Source organism: Mobula hypostoma, chromosome 20, assembly GCF_963921235.1.
Source record: "Mobula hypostoma chromosome 20, sMobHyp1.1, whole genome shotgun sequence".
In the NCBI taxonomy this organism is placed as follows: domain Eukaryota; kingdom Metazoa; phylum Chordata; class Chondrichthyes; order Myliobatiformes; family Myliobatidae; genus Mobula; species Mobula hypostoma.
Genome location: NC_086116.1, coordinates 10,991,913 through 11,012,532, shown reverse-complemented (window position 1 = coordinate 11,012,532; position 20,620 = coordinate 10,991,913). Strand labels below are relative to the sequence as shown.

At 42.3% G+C, this 20,620-nt stretch overlaps 1 protein-coding gene across 1 annotated transcript; it reads left to right on the top strand.

Moving 5' to 3' along the window:
- Positions 1-5,279: 5,279 nt before the first annotated feature.
- Positions 5,280-16,514, top strand: LOC134359166 (calcitonin gene-related peptide 1-like). The gene is made up of 4 exons (XM_063072119.1): positions 5,280-5,409; positions 5,775-5,974; positions 10,338-10,472; positions 16,128-16,514. Exons 2-4 carry the CDS (start codon positions 5,886-5,888, stop codon positions 16,303-16,305), a joined length of 402 nt encoding a protein of 133 aa, XP_062928189.1. The 5' UTR covers positions 5,280-5,409; positions 5,775-5,885; the 3' UTR covers positions 16,306-16,514.
- The last annotated feature ends 4,106 nt before the right edge of the window (positions 16,515-20,620 follow it).

The window sequence follows — 20,620 nt, the reverse complement described above, 5'->3', positions numbered from 1 at the left end:
TCTTGGGGCAATTTACAGTGTCCTTTCACCCTACCAAGCCTTCTGTCCTTGGGGTATTGGAGGAGATCACAGCACTGGAAAGAATATGCAAACTGCAAATAGGGAGCAGCAGAGGCCAGGAATGAACTCAGGTCACTGGAGCTGCAAAGGAGCAGTTCTAACATCTGCCTCACTCTGGAAACCTTCTTTGCATTGCTACCCCTTCAGGAGGGAAAGGTTTAAAGGGGTCCCGCAGGGCAGCTCTTTCACTCTGAGTGTGGTGGGCATGTGGTACAAGTTGCCAGTGGAATTTGTATAGGTGGGTACAATTACAATGTTCAAAAGACATTTGAGCAGGTATAGGGATATTAAAGGATATGTGCCAAATGCAGGCAAACGGGACTAACTCAGGTAAGCATCACAGTTGACATAAGACAATAAGAAACATGTAAGAGTATATTTAAGCCATTTTACCCAATGTAATCAGTTCTGCTGATTATTTCTTCTCTAAGCCCCATTTCCTACCTTCAGAAGGATCAAGATTAACTCAGGGATCATCTCTATTCGTCATATACATTTACATGGAATAAAATATGCATAAATAATGGCACATATTTACAATGTAACCATTATAAAAATGATTTAAAGTGTGTGCAGTGCAGTGACAGGGTAATAGATACCAAGTGGGGGGAGAAGAGGCTAAGTAGACTGGTTGGTCCGATTAACTGTCGGGGGAAGGAACTTTGAGTGTGAAGTTTTTGTTTAGGTAGCCCTTTGGCACTTTCCAGAAGGGAGATTTTAAAAAAGGCAGTTTTCTCCCCACAACACACTATGCCTAGGTGTAGGAGTTGGAGTTGGACGTATTTGGGATCATTCAAGTGGCTGGAGATATTATAGATGAGACTTTTGAAGAGGTGGTCACACCCAGAGTTCAGGCTTCAGACAGAAGATGGGTGACCACCTGGAGAGGTAAGTGGATTAGGACGTCAGTGCAGGGTTCCCCTGTGGCCATTCCCTACTGCAACAAGTATACCTTTTTGGATACTGCAGGGGAGTGGGGTGTGGGGTGTGTGTGACCCATTGGGGCATGGCAACAGCTGCCAGGCTGGTGGTACTGTGGCCGGCTCTGAGGCTCGACGGGGAAGGGTCAAATCAGGCAGTGCGGTGGTTATAAGGGACTCGACGGTTAGGGAACAGAAGGGAGACCACAAAAGAGTCACCAGGATGGCGTGTTGCCTCCCAGGTGCTAAGATCCGGGAGTGGCTGCAGGATATTATATTCTCAAGGGGGAGGGTGAATAGCCATAGGCTGTGGTGTATAGTGACTCCAATGACCTTAGAAGAAAAGGGAAAGAGATCCTACACAGTCAATATACAGAGTTAGGAAAGAGACTGAAGAGGATCTCCAAGGTAGTAATCTCTGGGTTACTTCTGGTGCCACGGGCTAGGTAGGAATGGGGTGATAGCATGGATGAATGAGTGGCTGAGGAGATGATACAAGGGGCAGGGTTTCAAGTTCTTAGGTAATTGGGACCACTTTTGGGGAAGGGGTGCCCTGAACAAGAGGGAAGGGTTGCACCTAAACTGGAGGAGAACTAATGTCCTGGCCGGGAGATTTGCAGGGGGCTGGGAACCACAGCACCAGGTCAATAAGGGAAGGATCAGACTGGAAGGTAGATGTGAGGGGAAGTATTGAAAGGCAAAATCAAAATAACAGGTATGATGATCGGACAGTTTGAAGTGTTTATATTTTAATGCTTGGAGTACTATGGGTAAGGGTGATGAACTTAGAGCATGGATCAGTACATGGAACTATAATGTCGTAGCCATTACTGAAACTTCGGTGAGAGAGGGGCAGGAATGGGTGATTAATGTACCAGGTTTTTCGAAGTTTTAGAAAAGATAGAGAAGGAGGTAAAAGAGTGGGGGGAGTTATACTACTAGTCAGGGAAGATATCACAGCTGTGCTAAGAGGAGACATAATGGAGGGGTCAGACACTGAGTCCATTTGGGTGGAACTCAGGATTAGGAAGGGTGCAATCACATTTATGGGATTATAATACAGATACACCATTCACCCCCCCCCCACCACCTTCCTCACTTTCCCCATTGCTATTGGGACATTGAGGAACAATATGTAATCAGATTGAGAAAATGTGTTAAAATAATAGGGTTGTTGTCATGGGGGATTTCAACTTCCCCAGAATAAACTGGGACCTCCTAGTGCAAGGGTTTAGATGGGACAGAATTTATTAAGTGTATCCAGGAAGGTTTCTTAAATCAGCCTGTGGACAGCCCAGTGAGAGGTGCAGCTGTACTGGACCTGGTGCTGTGTAATGAGCCTGGTCAGGTTTCTGACCATTCAGTGAGTGAGTAGTTAGGGAGCAGTGACTACAGCTCCTTAACTTTTAGGATAGCTATAGATAAGGATAGGTAAGGTCCTTGCGGGAGAATTTTAAATTGGGGTAGGGCCAATTATGAGGGTATTAAGCAGGATGTAAGTAGAGTTATTTGGGAACACCTTTTGCTCTGGCAAATCCACATCAGACATATGGACGGTGTTTAAAGATCAATTGCACAGAGTACAGAAAAGGTGTGCTCCTGTCAGAAGGAAGGATGGGGATGGAAAAATAAGAGAATCTTGGATATCCAGAGAGCTAATGAATTTAGTCAAGAAGGAAAAGGAAAAGTACATGAAGAGAATAAAGAAGCCAGAAAAGAACTAAAGAAGGGAATTAAGAAAGCCAGCAGGGGCCATGAAAAGTCCTTGGTAAATAGGATCAAGGTGAATCCCAAGGCATTCTATATATGTATCAAGACAAAAGGAATAACTAGGGCGAAAGTGGGACCACTCACGAACAAAGGGGGGGGGGAGCATTTGCTTGAATGCGGAGAATATGAGTGAGGTATTTAATGAGCAATTTACTTCAATGTTTACCTAGGAAAAGGATATGGAGGGCCAGGAAATTTTTTGCTGAGAGTATAAATACATTAAGGCACTTATTGGTCAAGAAAGCGGAGGTGTTGGGCCTCCTAATTAGAATTAAGGTCAATGTGCCCAGGGCCTGATGGGATTTGCCCCAGGTTATTGAAGGAGGCAAGAGCCCAGATCGCTGGGCCCTTGACCAATACTTTTCTCTCTAGCTACAGTCGAGGTCCTGGAGGACTGCTGAGTGGCTAATGTACTTCTATCTAAGAAGGGAGCAAGGGGAAATTCTGGGAACTATAGACCGGTGAGTTTCATGTCAATTGTAGGGAAATTTTTGGAGAAAATTCATAGTGATTGATTGGATATATGAGCATTTGGAAACCCATGGCCTAATTAGGGAGAGTCAACATCGCTTTGTGAGGGGCAGGTCATGTCTTACCAACCTAACTGAGTTTTTTGAGAAGGTGATGGGAGAGATTGATTCAGTGGATGTTGTCTACATGGATTTTAGTAAGGCATTTGACAAAGTCCCTCATGGGAGGCTAACCCAGAGGGTTAAGATACATGTGGTCCACAGTGAATTGGCTGATTGGATTCAGAACTGAATTGTGCACAGAAAACAGAGGGTAGTGGTTGAAGTGTTTTAATCAATCTGGAGGTAATTAGTGGTGTACCACAGCCCATCTGTACTGGGACCTCTGCTATTTGTAATGTACAAATAAGTGATCTGGATGAAAACGTAAATAAGTGGGTTAGTGAGTTTGAGAAGGATACCAGGATTGGTGGAGTTGTGGAAAATGTAGAAGACTGGCAAAGAATACAGCACGCTATAGATCAGTTGCAGATATTGGCAGAGAAATGGCAGATGGAGTTTAAACCAGATAAACGTGAGGTGTTGCACCTTGGTAGGGCAAATGCAAGGAGACAGTACACTGCCTAGGGCAAGGTCCTTAACAGGGTTGCTGAACGCAGAGATCTTGAGATCCGAGTTTATAGCTCCTTGAAATTAACTACACAATAAGGTGGTTAAGTGGTTTATGGAATTCTTGCTTCGATTAGTCGAAGCATTGAGCTCAGAAGGCAAGAGGGTATGTTGCAACTTTATAAAACTCGGGTTAGACCACATCTGGATATTGCATACAGTTCTCATTGCCCCACTATAGGAAGGAGGTTAAAGCTTTGGAGAGGGTGTAGAAGGGGTTAACAGGTTGCTACCTGGTTTAGAGGGGATGTGCTATCATCAGAGTCTGAATGCACTTGGGTTGTTTTCTCTGGAGCAGCGGCAGCTGAGGGAAGATCTGACAGAGATTTATAAGATTATGAGAGACGTGGACAGAGTAGACAGGGAACATCTGTTTCCCAGGGTTGAAATGTCTAATACCAGAGGGCATACATTGAAGGTGAGAGGGGGTAGGTTCAAAACGGATGACAGAGATACGTTTTTCAGAGTGGTGGATCCCTGGAATGTGCTGCCAGGTATGGTGGTAGAGGCAAATACATTGGAGGCATTTAGAAGACATTTGGATAGGCACATGGATGTAAGGAAGATGGAGGGATATGGAAATTGCGTAGGTAGGAGGGATTAGAGTTTGGGTGTTTTTGATTTATTTTTTAGCTGATTTAGCACAACATTGTGGGCCTGATAGCCTGGTCCTGTGCTGTACAATCCAATGTACTATAACCTTTAACCCTACACCAATTCAGAATTTATCAATCTCTGCCTTAAATATACTGGACTCACCACCCTCCTTGAGTCGTTTTATTCTGAGATTGTGCTTTCTAATCCTAGGCTGGTTTACCAAACGGAAAATTCCTCTCCATCTCCACTCTATCCTGGTACTTCAGACTTAGTTTTTAATGAGGTTCTCTCTCCGACCCGCAGCATCGTTTGAACGAGGTGGGCGTGCATGGACGAGACGGGCCGAAGATCCTGTTTCCATGTCGCATTCTCTATGGCATCATGAAACTGAGGAGAACTTGACGTTTCAAATCTTCCCGTAACCAGACAATGGTAACAGTGGGTCCGTAACTCAATAAGATCGGACGTGGGAGACTTGAGTTTGTCCATTTGTTTTCACTACCCTTCGAGGGTTCGTTTTACGGCCGCGCCGTCATCGAACTTCAGTTGTAAACTCCACAAAGTGGGTGTTGGTTGTGAATCAAGTATCGAACTCAGCAGTTGCAACAACTGTTATACTGTATCTCTCTGGATTAGAATGATGTAGTACAGCCCATCTGCTATTAATGAGCTGACGCCTGGATACTAACTAGGGCACTGACTCCTGCTTTTATCCACGGGCGATTTATCAAGTTCCTTCACTGGGTGTCTCTTCAACCGGCTGACGTCAAAATAAAGCCGAGAGGTGCCGGGCTTTAAAAGACCAGAGGCACTCGCCAGCAATGAGAAACAAGACGAGAGAGCGGGAACCCCCAGCGTGCTGTCGAGAAAAGGGGGCTTCGGGGGGTGTCTGAATTCCAGCAGAGGTCTTAGCGCTTCTTCCTGTAAGTAACGAACATATCTTACTCCAAAATGAACTCCGTCTCACAATTCCCACCTCGAATCTGATCTGCCTCCAGTTCCCATCACCCTGCTTTAAACCCCGGGTACCCTGACTGATGTCCCACACCCTAGCTCGTAACCATGTCTACAATTAGACCGTTGGCGATGCTTTTTTTGTTTGTTGTGTGTTAGTGAATGTCAATGAAAATGCGTTTCATTGTATACTTTATAATGCAGCGGTCTAAAGATGTAGTATTTGAAATGAACGTCGAATCTAATTTTGCAGATGGGAAATATCGCAAACTCTATAACATTCAATGCATACGGCTAGAATCCGAATTATAACCCGCTTCTTCGCCTTTAACAGTAACCTGGGTGCGGTAGGAGTTGTTCCAGCGCAAGTTAAGGAAGGTTGCAGTCTGCCTCTGAAAGTTTCTCTCAACGTCTTCCTGCTTGTTTGTAACTCCGCATTTTAATCATGGACTGTCTGAAACTCTTCCCCGTCCTCCTTGTCGCCTTTGTGTTCCACCTCAGCTCGCTGGAAGGAGTACGGGCTGTCCCAAGCAGGTCTGTGTATCATTACCACTTTCCCTGGATTATGTACTAATCAATGATGTTTTTTATGAATACAATGCAGGTATTGATAATCACATAGTAATGGTAATTTATTTATAGAGTGCTTTTCATACAGACGATGTAGTTCAAAGTGTTTTACAATGAGATAAAGTGCAAACGACTGAAAATAAAGATGAAAATGAAAGACAAAAAGATGTTAGTTAAAAGCAAGGTTAAATAAATAAGTTTTGAGCTGGCATTTAAATGTGTCAAGTGTGTCTTCGTCCCTTTCAGTTTTAGCTACTGTATTGGACTTCACAGTTTAGGAACGTAGTTCAAAAAAAAAGAGACCGGCGGAAAAAGACTTGAGAACAGGAGCAGGATTTAAAATCGAAAACGATTCTGTGATGCACTCTGATCGCAATGACAGCTTTAAAAAGAAGTAAAAGAACTTTAAAATTAATTCTAAATGATACAGGAAGCCAAATGCGGAGTAGCTAGGACGCTATATTAATATACGTTTTCGATGTGCTGGTTTAAATGTCGAAACGTCTGCCCTATCCAACAATTGCTGTGGCACCTATCCGTTTAAAAAAAAATCTTGCAAATCTCCTTTAAACTTCCTCCCTCTAATTTAAATCTAGTATTTGTCATTTCTACCCTGGGGAAAAAGACTCCGACTGCTCGTCTTATTAATGTTTCTCTTAATTTTATACAGTTATATCATTTTGCCTCTCACCCCCCAAAGCTCAAGAGAAAACATTCCAATTGTGTCTAATCTCTTGTCTCTCTCACGATGTACCCCATGTTCAATATCGCACTAAGTGAGTACTTTACTGACAGAAGTCATGATAACTGGGCGAGGCTTTAAACACTTGCTGCTCTCTTGGCTGTCTGTAAAAGACTCCAAGGCATAATCAAACCTGGCACCATTTTATCAGGCTATTAAATCTTATTGTCATTGGAGGAACTTTAAATTGTTTGTTCTCTTTATAAACTATTTCATTAGCTGAGAAACACTGAGATCAAAATAAATGTCAAATGCAAACAAAGCATAATGGAAACTCACAGCAGGTCAGACAGCATCTGTGGAGAAAGGAACAGATTTAATGCTTCAGATGGAAGATTCTTTATCAATCCTGCAATTCATTGGCCACCCATTTTAATTCTACTTCACATTCCCAATCCGACATATTAGTCCATACCTCTTCTACTGCCTCGATGAGACCACTTTCAGGATGGAGCCTCATATTCCAACTGTGTAGCCTCCAGCATGAACAATGATTTCTCTAAATTTTGTAAATATATCCCCCCTCCCCTTTCTTCCATTTTCCCTTCCACATTCTGACTCTATTCTCTACCGGTAGCCCTCCTCCTTCCCGTTTTCCATAGTCCACTCTCCTCTCCTATCAGATTCCTTTTTCATTAGCCCTTTACCTTTTCCACCTATCACCTCCCCCCTTCTTACATTATCCCTCCTCCACACTACCTCACCCAGCTTCATCTATCACCTACACGAAAAAATCTGCAGATGCTGGAGATCAAAGCAACACACGCAAAATGCTAGAGGAACTCAGCAGTCCAAGCGGCATCTACGGAAAAGAATCCTGATGAATGGTCTTAGCCTGAAATGACGACTGTTTACTCTTTTCCATATATTCTCCCTGGTCTGCAGAATCCTCCGGTATTTTGTATGTGTCGCCTATCACCTTGTATGACTTTCTCTCCCTCCACTTTCTTAAATGTGGCTTCCTCCCCCTTCATTTCCGGTCTTGATGAAGGGTCAGCCTGAGAGGACAACTGCTTATTCCTCTCCATAGATGCTGCCTGACCTGCTGTGTACCACCAGCATTGTGCATGTGTTGTTCTGGATTTCCAGCATCGACAGAATCTTTTGTGTTTTAGTCCTGCAGAGATTTAGAAAACATTGAAAGGAAGTAATTTTTCTGTCTCTCCTTTCATAGATGCCACTTGACTTGATGAGTGTTTCCAGCATCTTTCTGCTGTTATTTTAGACTTCCAACATCAGTAGTTTTTGATTTTCATGATAACTGCAAATTGCTCTTTCCTGTTGCCTAATCTATTGTCTCCCTTAAGCAGTGAAGTAGCTCAGAGCAGCTATATTTTATAGGAAGAAGTTGCAAAAGTGTTGCAGCCGTGGTTTAAAGTCTCACTCATGTGACACCAGACCCGTCAATACAGTACTCCCTAGGCAGAAATACAGCCTGGGTTATGGGCTTCATTCTTCAGAGTAGGACTTTAACCAGCAATCCTCTGATTCTCTGAAACACAAGTGATGCCATAGTCACTAGGATATATGGCTAACAAGAGTGGGCACAGCTTTAAGGTGCTTGGAAGTAGGTACAAAGGAGACGTCAGGGGTAAGTTTTTTATGCAGGGAATGGGCTGCCAGCAATGGTGGTGGAAACAGATACAATAGAGTCTTTTAAGAGAATCCTGGACAGGTATATGGAGCTTAGAAAAATAGAGGGCTATGGGTATCCCTCGGTAGTTTCTAAAGTAAGTACACGTTTGGCACAGCGTTGTGGGCCAAAGGGTCTGTATTGTGCTGTAGGTTTTCTATGTTTCTATATCAGGGTGTTCCACTGCATTTTTTTTACTTTACATACCAAGTAAATCAAACTTAAGGATTGCTTTAAAATTGAGCAGAGCCACTTAAAAAGAACTTTTAGATAGGCTCATGGATGATAGAAAATGAAGGGTTATGTAGGAGGAAAGGATAACATAGATTTTCGAAAAGGTTAAAGGGTTGGCATAATATTGTAGTCTGAAGGTCTTGTACTAAGCTGTAATGTTCTATGTTCTGAGGCACTGATATTGAGTTGAGAGAGGGAGTAGGTTCATGGCAAACTGACAAAATGAGCTAGCCATGTTCCCAAGTGGGCTCCGATAACAGGAACAAGACAGTAAACCAAGACAGTGATGTCAGTCTCTGTCACCTTGTGGGAGTAAACAGAGTATCTCCTGAAATCTCACTTTCCTTAAACTTACTGAAGAATTTTCTGTATCTTGTAGGAGATTTCTCTTTGCTGTATTTGAGGTAGAATAATGAATGTTTTAAAGAGAATACTTTCAGAGCTGTGAATATTTCAATCAGAGAAAAAAGATATTTAAAATGTTCATTAAAATATATAGAAAAAATATATCTTTTATATTAAGTTTTAAATAGAATTTATAATTTTCTATTGAACTATACTGGGCAATTTAGATTACTTGTGTAATCCGGGGGAGTGTCAAAAAAGATCATGGTAGAATGTTTCACAAAACAGTGACTGTTTATGAATATGATACTGTGTTGGTGTGTCACACTCCAAAAAATGAACATCTTGCATTTATATGGTGCCTTTGACAAGATAAAAAGTTCCAAGCTATGCCACAGGGCTAAAATTGGGCTAAAGTTTATATTTTTTAATTCTGTAAGTTATAGTAATTTAGCAATGTGTTGCTGCTGCAGAACAACAAATTTCACATCATGTGTGACATTGAAAGTAAACCTGATTCTGAGGCTAACACTGAGCCAATGAATGAATTGTGAGTAATGGGAATCATGTACGTGATCAAGTGAGTGGGGTTTAAACATCATATTAAGGGAAGAGAGAACGATAGGGAGACGGGTTTACTGGATGGTTTAAATGGAGCCTATATGGTTAAAGGCCTGGTGATTAAAGAAAGGAGGAGACACAAGAGGTGGAAGAACAATAATCGCACTGTGAACAGGGGGTTTAAAGACGATTACAGCAATGAGAGAGGTGAGGTCATTGAAGGATTTGAACAAGAGTGTTAAGAATCGTTAAGATTGAGGCAATAGAGGCTTATACAGAAGCAACGTATGCACGGATCTTGGTTATCCTCAGGACAGTCACACACAAACTACAGGAGGAACTCAGTAAGTCAGGCAATATCTATGGAGGGAAATGAATAGTTGACATTTCAGTCTGAGCCCCTTCGTCAGGGCTGTCCTCGGGAAGTCTGTATGTGCTAATCTTTATATGGACGGGCAGTAGAGGCAATTCAGATCCAATTTGGCAGGGACAGAAGCCAAAAAATATTACTGCTCTCCAAATGGTTTACTGCTTTCTGTTTTCCTATTTTTTATTTATTTAGGGATACAAAGTGGTAAAGGTTCCTCCAGCCCAACGAGTCTGCACTGGCCAATTACGTCCATGTGAGCAATTAACCTAAAACTCATACACCTTTGGAATATGAGAGGAAAGCAGAGCACCCAGAGGAAACACAGGCATTCATGGGGAGAACATACAAAATCCAGGTCACCGGCACTGTATTGGTGTTATGTTAACCCCTACATGACCATGCCATCCTTAATAACTTTGCTTATTGTTTCTCGTCAAATCAGGTACTCTGCTGTTCCCCGTGAGTCAGACACCATGCTCCCTGAGTGGTACTCCTGGCAGATCCCAGTGCTGAGGAAGAGATCTCCCACTGGCGGGTCAGCTGCATTCCCCGTGCAAGAGCCTTTTAAGTCAAAGAGGTACCTTCACCACATCCTGCACGATCCTGAATAACCTTCTCAATTAGTTGGTTTCGCTTTGCTCTACGGCATCCTGATGTGAAGGACCTGTAAAATCAGAAACTGAGATTACAACCAAAACATGCAGTACCAGGAGGGATGGGTTAACAATTCAGTTCTACGCTCTACTTCATAGCTGAAATGATGAAATATACGCTTGCACATTAACAATATAGGGCAGGGGAGAGATCATGAATACATGTAGGCCTGTATTGTGCAAGTTCTGATTTGCAAATTTCCGCAGAGAAAACAAATACAGGATTTATATACTATAGGACAGGAAGAGGCTACGGAGCCTGCAGAGTCCACGTCAGTTCCCGATGGTGTGATCTCACCAGTCCCATCGTTGTCTCCTGATCTCACCACAATATATCCCCACCAATTCTCAACTTTATTTACATCATTCTTGTAGGTAGGTGACCAAATCTGCTCACAATACTCCAAACTGGACCTCACCAATGTCTTATACAACTTCAGCAGAACACCCCATCTTCTGTATTCAATAGATTGATTTATGAAGGACATTATGCCAAAAGCAAATTTCTCTGGTCTAAACTTCATCTACCATTTCTCTGTCCATATCTGCAACTGATCTATATCACACTGTATACTTTGCCAGTCTTCTACACTATCCAATATATACAGAGAGAATAAGTAATGTGATAAAGAGAGCTAAAATAGTGAGATCGTGTTTATGGGTTCATGGGCTATTCAGAAATTGTTGGTTGGAGGGGGGAAGAAGCTGTTTCTGAAACATCGAGTGGGTTTTCAGTCTCCTATGCCTCGTCCCTGTTGGTGGTAATGAGAAGCGTGAATGTAGCCTTCTCACAGCGCATTGTGAACTATGCATGAAACTAAGTAATTAAATTAATAACCAAACAAGCAGTTGAGTGCAGAACTAGGAAGTCAAAATGGATTATCTAGAGAAAGTTGCATTTAAACTGTGAGGTGCTGTGGTTAGATCACAGATAGAAAATGCCAGGGAGATAATTACTCAAGTGAGTAGACACACTTTTTAAATTAGATCCCTATTGTTGGAAGTTCAATTAATAAGCTAAAAAAACAAGAAAACTTGTTAGTTGACATCATTATGAAATACAAAGGTAAATACTTTAAAAAAAATGAAATTCAAGATTTTAATTCGAGACAAGGACAAGAAGGCAAGTACTCCATCTAGAATAAGGAATAGTGGCTCTAGTCAGACAACATGACTAATACTAGCCAAATAGGCAAAAACCCAAGATGTTGTTAAAAGCTAATTGTATTATAATATTGGAAGCAATGATGCCTTTCTAAATATCAAATTTAAGGTGGACAAAAAGGAATGCCTGAAGTTTAGATATCTGGAAATTTGACCTGTTTAGGGACACAAAGCTAGAATAGTATAAAGGGGCAGATAATAATCCACTGATCTGGCATGTCTAGCTTTTTGAATGGGATGTTCTTGGGCCACTGATTATCTCAGGGTTTGACCTCCATATGTCTAGCTGGAAACTAAGCATTCATAAAAAGGGGTTATTCAGGTTGGAGCCTGCTTGTCATACCTCAGTGTATTCATGAACTGCGTTATTAAATAAAGTGGACATGTCTCAACAGGAAATGGTGAAGAGATTCTTCTAATTACATTAATCAATTCTGGGATGTCTCCGATTTAATATTACGTAATAATATTTAGTAATTATAGGCTTAACGTAAAATCTGCAGTTTAGATTCTCTCTCTCAGCTGAAGTAATATTAATTGGTGTCTGAGAGAATGGAAGAAAGAGTGATTTAAAAATATTTCTATGTATAAGGCATAAAGAATATTTATAATTTAGAATGATTGCAATGATATAAAATTATTTTATGTATTATTTTAATATTGCTTTCATATTGTGATACTTGATTAGCAGTTAGGAACAGCTTAACAGATAACTGGGCATTAATTTCCAGAGCTGTTTGAAGCTCTCAGTGACGTACTGTACCTACCCCTTCAGATCAGATTCGGAGCCAGCTTTATTGTCACTGACATATGACATGAAGTGCATTGTCGTGCGGCAGCAATACACTGCAAAGACTTAAAAATGTATCAATTACAGAACTAAATAAATAGTTCGATAAAGAGGATTAACAAGGTATTGTTCAGGGATTCATGGGCCGTTAGAAATCAGATAGCAGAAGGGAAGATGCTGTTTCTGAATCATTTATACTTTATACTTTAATGTCGCCAAACAATTGATACTAGAACGTGCAATCATCATCATCATTAATGTGGGTCCTCATGCTTCTGTGTCCCCTCACTGGCGATAGTAACGAGAAGAGGGTATGTCCCCGATGGCGAAGGTGCTTCTTGATAGATGACGTCTTCCTGAGATACTGCCTCTTGTTAAGATGTCTTTGATGATGGGAGTGTTGTGCCTGTGATGTATCATTCTGCAGCCTCTTGCAATCCTGTGAAATGGAGGCTCCATACCAGGCTCTGATGTAACCAGTCAGAATGCGCTCTATATCTATCTATAGAAATTTGCAAGTGTCTTTAGTAACATCCCAAGTCTCCTCAAACTCCTGATGAAGTAGAGATTCTGATGAGATGTCTTCATGATTGCTGAGCCCAGGATAAATCCGCTGAGATGCTGACACCCAGAAACTTGAAATTGTTCACTCTTTCCACTGCCAATCCCTCAATGAGGACTGGTGCGTGTTCCCTCGACTTCCATTTCCTGATGTCCACAATCAATTTTTTGCTCTTGCTGATGTTCAGTGTGTGGTTGTTATTGCAACACCACTCAATCAGTGGATCTCTTTCACTCCTGTACATCTGCATATCATCACCTGAGCTTCTACCAACAACAACTGTGTCGTCAGCAAATTTGTAGATAGCATTTGAGCTGTGCTTGGGTGCACAGTCATGAGTGTAGAGAGAGCAGAGCAGTTGGCTAAAAACCCATATTGAGTAAGGCTGGGTAGTCATTTATCTAGTTGCCTTGAATCTCAGATCTCTGGCTGAAAGGAAAATCTAATATTATTTTCAACAACTGAAGTGGCTGTTCTGATGTCAACAATCTTTCATCTAATATTGCTTCTGACAGCACCTCCCAGAAGTAGTTGAGGTAACATTTGGACAATGTTGCGATATAACTGCTCTGTTGTATTTACAGTTCAATAATGAGTTTGCACAAGTTAACAGTAGGTTGCCAAATTAGTCATACAGAAGTTCTATAGTTGGAACTGAGACAAGAAAATATTGGAAACATTCAGCAGGTCAGGCAGCATCTGTGGAAAGAGAAATGTTCCTGCATCTTGGAGGGAAAGTAAAAAATGTGCAACTCACCCTTCCTAAGGGCTATGGATGTTGGAACATATGACACCTTAGTTTAAGATAGCATAGTGGTTAGTGCAATGCTATTACTGCTTGGGGCACTGGAGTTCAGAAGTTCAATTCCACTGCCATCTGCAAAGTGTTTGTGTCACATGAATTTCCTCCAGGTGCTCTGATTTCCTCCCACCGTCCAAAACATACCAGTTAAGAGGATATTTGGTCATTGTAAATTATCTGTGATTAGGAGGGAGGGAGGGAGGGAACATCGACTCAGACCATGAGAGGCCTGCGTCAGGCATTTTCATGCCTTACATGGTGCAGATTGGAAGTCTGTGTGGGGCGCCACTCCTCACACAGACACTAGAGCAATGTGTGGTTAAGTGCCTTGTTCCAGGACACAAACACGCTGCCACAGCTGAGGCTCGAACTAGTGACCTTCAGATCACTAGACGAACGTCTTAACCACTTGGCCACGTGCCCAACACAATCTGTGATTAGGTAAGGCTTAAACCAGCTGGCTACTAAGCGGCATGGCTCGGTGGGCAAGAATTGCCTGTTCCACGCTGTATCTCTTAAAATAAAATAATTATTTACATTTTAGTTTGATCAGCATATCAAGGTTCAAGACATCTCACTGCTGTGGTTGGAGCTTCCCTCTTGTTCATAAGGGTGGCAGCCGTACTGATGACCAAGAAGAACAGGGTGAGGTGTCTCAACAGCAATCAACCGGTAGCACTCACATCTACCATATGTCATGGTTAAGGCTCAAACTTATAGGCTCAATCGGAAAGTCAGGAGGCATGAGATCCAGAGATACTTGGCTGTGTAGATTCAGAATTAGCTTGTCCATAGATGGCAGAGGGTGGTAATAGTTGGACATATTCCGTGGGGAGGTCCATGACTTGTGATGTTATGCAGAAGTCTCTTCTGGGACCCTTGCTCTTTGTGATTTTTATAAATAGCTTTGAAGAGAAAGTGGAAGGATGGATTAGTAAGTTTGCAGATGACAGGAAGGTTGGTGGTGTTGTGGATAGTGAGAAGATTTGCGGTTGGTATTAAGAGTTGGTATTAGTCAGCATGCAGAACTGGGCAGAGAAGTGGCAAGATGGAGTTCAATCTGGAAAAGTATGAAGTGATTCACTTTGGAAGTTTGAGCTTCAAGGCAGAATACAAAGTTAATGGCAGCATTTGTAATAGTGTGGAGGAACAAGGGAGTCTTGGAACCACATTCATAGATCCCTGAAGCTTGCAATGCAAATTGATATGGTGGTTAAAAAGGTGTAAGGTGCACTGGCCTACTTGGGGGATTTGGTTCAGAAGTTGTTAGCAATAAAATCCTTGCCCTCGCCTTTAGCAGGACCAAAGAATTGATCGTCGATTTCAGGAAGAGAAAGTGAGAGGAACACATTGGTCCTCATTGAGAGGTCTGTGATGGAAAAGGATAGCAGCTTCAAGTTCCTGGGTACCAACATCTCTGAAGGTCAATCCTGGGCCCAACTTATTGATGCAATCACGAAGAAAACAGCCCATGGCTATACTTCATTAGGAGTTTGAGGAAATTTGGTTTGACACCAAAGACTCTTGCAAATTTCTATAGATGTAGAATGGAGAGCATTCTGACTTGTTATCACAGCCTGGTATGGTGGCTCTATTATACAGGGCTGCAAGAGCTTTCAGAAGATTGTAGACTCAGCCAGTTCCATTGCAGGCACTACCCTCTCCATCATCATAAACATCTTCAAGTGCTGGTATATGAACAAGGCAGCAGCATCTATCATTAGGGATCCTCACCATTCAGGACATGCCTCTTCTCGTTACTACTATCAGGGCAGAGACGCAGGAGCCTAAAGACCCACTCTCATTGTTCACAAACAGCTTCCCCCAATCTCAATCCACCCCCCCCACCCCCACCGGCCATTAGATTTCTAAATGGCCTAAGAACCCGTGAGCACTACTTTGTTACTCTTTTGTTTTGCACTGTTTACTTAGTAATTTATAGTCATTTTATGTGCTTGCAATGTACCGCTGCACTAAACCACAAACTTCACGTTATGTAAGACAGCGATACGAACACCTGATTCTGGTTCTTATAAATCACCTCTTCCTTTTTCTAAGTTTCCTCTTATGTGATAGGTTCATTTTACAATGTCCATATTATGAAACTTCTTGTATTATTATGGGGTATTTCTTGAAAAAGCACTCTGATATAACTGAATATAACCTATTTTGGGTGAAGGGGCCAGTTTCTGTGCTGTGATGTTCTATGTTCTATAATTAGTCTATTCCAGGGCATTTATTTATTTAATTTATTCTTGCAGCGTCTTTGTGAAAAGGGGGAAGTGCAACACTGCCTCTTGTGTAACATCACGTCTCGCAGAATTTTTGAGTCGAACCCCCACCAAATACAAACCAACAAATGTGGGTCCAAACTCTTATGGCAAGAGAGACAGCATGGGACTGTACAGCAGAGAATTTTTCAGTTACCTCGAACGCTAAAATGCAGAGCAATCTTTTCTAAACGTAGTTGGTTGTCACTATAGCTCCAGTCTCGGTAGAGGTTTAAAGTGTTTGTCTATTTTAGGATTTCAAGCAGTTGTGCCCTGTTTCACTATTCCTGAATTTTCTTCTGCATTGGAACATTGCATGGATATGATCAGTTATATTGTGTTATGTAAGTTCCCTGCATGTTTTTAATTTAAATATAGCTGCTGGTACCACTCAAATATCTGTAATAACTTAATTGAATTCTATTAAAGACTAATATTGAGAATTTTTTTTAAAGACTGGACAATATTTGTATTTCTGTGTGGATAACCTTGTTGCACAAGGAAAAACTACCCACTTGGCACACTGTAAGATGCATAGCATGTGCAGAAGCCTGCTATTCAGCTCCAAACTTCCCAACCCAGACAGCAGAGAAATTGTGTACCTGCTATTCCTGTGTTGCTGTAGTATGCAATGTCTCAGTCTTTAAAACAGAGATTTATGCAGGGAAACTTTAAGAAATTAAATTTACCTCAAGAGTTCTCATCTGTGATCCTAACCATAGTTCATATACCACCAGCGGCTGACTATAAGAAAGCACTCGCGACACTGCACGATGAAACAGCCCATCCCAATGCATGTCAAATTTTAGTCAATGACTTTAACCAGGCCTGTTTGAAGAAACCCTGCCCAATTATTACCAGTATATAACCTACAGCACCAGTGGTCGCACCACACTAGACCACTGCTACTTTACGATAAGGAATGCCTATCGTTCCTTCCCGAGACCACATTTTGGCAAATCAGACTGTTTGTCTGTACTCCTGCTACCTGGTTACAGACAGAGAGAGCTTAAAGAGCAAGTCTCCAGAGATCAAGACAACCACGAGGTGGTCGTGGGAGTGATTAAAGGCCGTGTTCAAGCACTTATCTGAGTATCTGAATGACTATACCAGGGTTGTAATAGACTTCATTAAAACAGCTGTAGATGAGTGTGGCCCCACAGAATCATTTGGGGTCTTCCGCAATCAGAAGCCCTGGATGAACCATGAAATCCAGACTTTACTGAGGTCTAGATCAGAGGCATTCAAGTGTGGAGGTCAAGAATGCTACAGGAGGTGCAGGTATGATTTCAGGAAAGCCATTTCGCAGGCGAAGTGGAAATTCTGGTCTAGACTGGAATCAACAAGGAACGCTCAACAGTTGTGGCAGACTTCAAATGCCATAACCTCCTACAAAATTAAATCAAGCAACACGGTGGATGGCAGATCTTCACTTCTTCCAGATAAGCTCAATGCCTTCCATGTTCGCTTTGACCATCAAAACTTGGGGGAACCACTGTGCACCCCTACATCTCCTGATGATCCTTTGGTCTCAGTATCTGAAGATGACGTGTAGGCTGCTTTCAAGGGGGCGAATCCAAGGAAAGCATCCAGTCCGGATGGAGTGCGTGGCCGAGTACTGAGGTCCTGTGCTGACCAACTGGCTGGTGTGTTCATGGATATCTTCAACCTCTCACTTCAGCAGTGTGTGGTACCCACCTGCTTCAAGCAGGCTTCAATCGTACCAATATCCAAGAAGAACGCGGCAACCTGCCTCATAACCATCACCCAGCGGCACTTACATCCACAGTGATGAAGTGTTTTGAGAGGCTCCTGTCTGAGTGGCAACTTGGATCCGCTCAGGTTTGCCTGCCAAAGCAACAGGAAAATCTGGACAGCAAAGATACATACATCAGGATACTCTTTATCAATTACTCAGCATTTAATATCATCATCCCCTCAAAGCTAATCAGTAAACACCAAGACCCAGGCCTTAATGCCGCCTTGTGCAACTGGATTTCCTCACTTGTCGACCCCAGTCAGTTCGGGTTGGCAAAAACATCTCCTCCACAATCTACATCAGCACGGGTGCACCACAGGGCTGTGTGCTTAGTCCCCTGCTCTACTAGCTTTACACCTATGACTGTAGGCTAACTACAGCTCCAACACCATATACAAGTTTGCTGATGACAACACTGCTGTGGACTGTATCAAAGGTGGTGATGAATTAGCATACAGGAGCGAGATTGAAAATTTGGCTGAGTGGTGTCATAAGAACAACCTCTCACTCGATCTCAAAAAGACCAGGGAACTGATTGTAGACTTCAGGAGAGGGAAACCATAGGTCCTTGAGCCAATCCTCATCAGTGGATCAGAGGTGGCGAGGATCAGTAACTTTAAATTCTTGGGTGTCACTACCTCATAGGACCTGTCCTGGACCTATCATATAAATGTAATTGTAAAGAAAGCACGACAGCACCTCTACTTCCTCAGGAGTCTGTGGAGATTCAGTATGACATCAAAAAGCTTGACAAACTTCAATAGATGTATGGTGGAAAGTGTGCTGACTGGCTGCATTGCAGCCTGGTATGGGAACACCAATGCCTTTGAAGGGAAAATCCTTCAAAAGTTAGTGCATTCAGCCCAGTACATCACAGGTAAAGCCTTCCGAACCATTGAGCACATATACATGAAATGCTGTCATAGGAAAGCAGCATCCATCACCAAAGATCCTCACCGCCCAGGCTATGCTCTTTTCTCACCGCTGCCCTCAGATGGAAGGTACAAGAGCCGCAGAACTCGCACCATCTGGTTCAAGAACAGATACCACCTTTCAACCATCAGGCTCTTGAACAAAAGAGGACAACTACACCCATCCATTGAAATGTTCCCACAACCAACGATCTCACTTTAAGGACTCTATCTTTTTATTTTATGCTCTCGTTATTTATTGCTGTTTATTTATATTTGCATTTGCAGTGTGTTGTCTCTTATCTTCTTGCTCTTTCATTGTGCTTACAATTACTATTCTATAGATTTGCTAAGTATGCCTGCAGGAAAAAGAATCTCAGGGTTGTGTGGTGACATATATGTACTCTGATAATAATTATGATTGCACTGCTCCTGAGAAACGCTGTCTCATTCTGCCCTGCAGAGCTGATGTACGGTTAGAATGACAATAAAGTTTTTTGATTTGATTTGATTTGAAATTTTACTTTGAACTTTAAACTTTAGATGTGATTCCTTAGTTCCAGAAGTATGAACGTACATTTACTTGAACGTTGCCAACTAACGGCAGAACTGAGTTTAGATAATCTACATTCTATTTCCTTTATGATAGGAACTAACCAACCAGCAGGACACTGGTTGGCTGCGCCTTGCCAAACAAGAGGAACCTGAGGCCACAATTACATGTCTCCCCACTGATGAGATTTGAGAACTCACCATTAATCTATAGTACTCTTAAATTTCACAGACCTACATTGCTCATCTAAGTATTGAATTATTAAATTACTTGTAAAGGACTGCTTCATTCCTTTCTCCAGGAGTGTGAGTTTTCAGCCATCTAATCCTGAAGACGGCCAGTGAATAGGTTATAAGCCCATTAGTGAGCATGGATCTGAGCTCTGGCTAGGTTATCAGCAGGCATGTTCTTCAGAATTCAGGCATTTCACTCTTCCCGTTTTGGTCTTCACTCCATTTTACTTGGTAGCATCCTTAAGATTAATATTACTATTGATTTGGAAATTTAAGAAATCAATAACTTCTCAGCATGTCCAACCTCGATTAACATGCATAATTCAACATTGTGTCATACAGCATAGAAAGAGGCCCTATATCTATACAGACCTTACACCTCTCTACACTAATTCCAATTACACTCTTGGATTTGTGCCTCACCCCGTCATGTCTGCACCCTTTTCATGTTGCCCAGTTCACTTCCAATCACCCTTTGCCTGATTCCTGTTCTTAATTCTTTGTGTAATTGTTCCTTCACTCCGTACAGCCCAACTCCTGATTCACCCTACGTGGTCCACCTGAGTCACACATTGCCTCTCCCCTTCTGATACCCATGAACTCCGCCCTGCTGCATTCCTTCCAGGTCCGCCTGAGTCAAGCACTCTGTCCTTCCCTTTCAGTCCACCTGAACTCTGCCCTGCCGTATTTCTTCCAGGTCTGCCTCAGCCAAACCCTGACTCCTCATGTTTACATGAATACTAGCTCCATTATGTTAGTTGTAATCGAATTAGTTGTAATGTGATACCTTTTTAGTCAACAACTATAAAAAAAAGCTGTACCTGTTCTTACCTGCTACTCACCTGTGCCTCCCTCTCGAAGCCTCTTGATCTGAAGCTTCAGCCCTCTGACTCCTACACTGGCACACTCATACAGTTCCTGCTCCAAAATGGCCTCTGGGATCTTGGCCTCCACCTCTTCTCGCTGAAGCCTCTTGAGCCAAAGCTTCAGATCTCCACTGGAACTCCATCCACTCCCATTGGCTGCTC

Excerpts from the sequence above, each read along its gene's own strand:
- LOC134359166 (XM_063072119.1), top strand. The coding sequence starts at position 5,886 with ATGGACTGTCTGAAACTCTTCCCCGTCCTCCTTGTCGCCTTTGTGTTC. Across the intron at positions 5,975-10,337 it reads GTACGGGCTGTCCCAAGCAG|GTACTCTGCTGTTCCCCGTG; the intron begins GTCTGTGTATCA and ends TCGTCAAATCAG. Across the intron at positions 10,473-16,127 it reads GAGCCTTTTAAGTCAAAGAG|CGTCTTTGTGAAAAGGGGGA; the intron begins GTACCTTCACCA and ends TTATTCTTGCAG.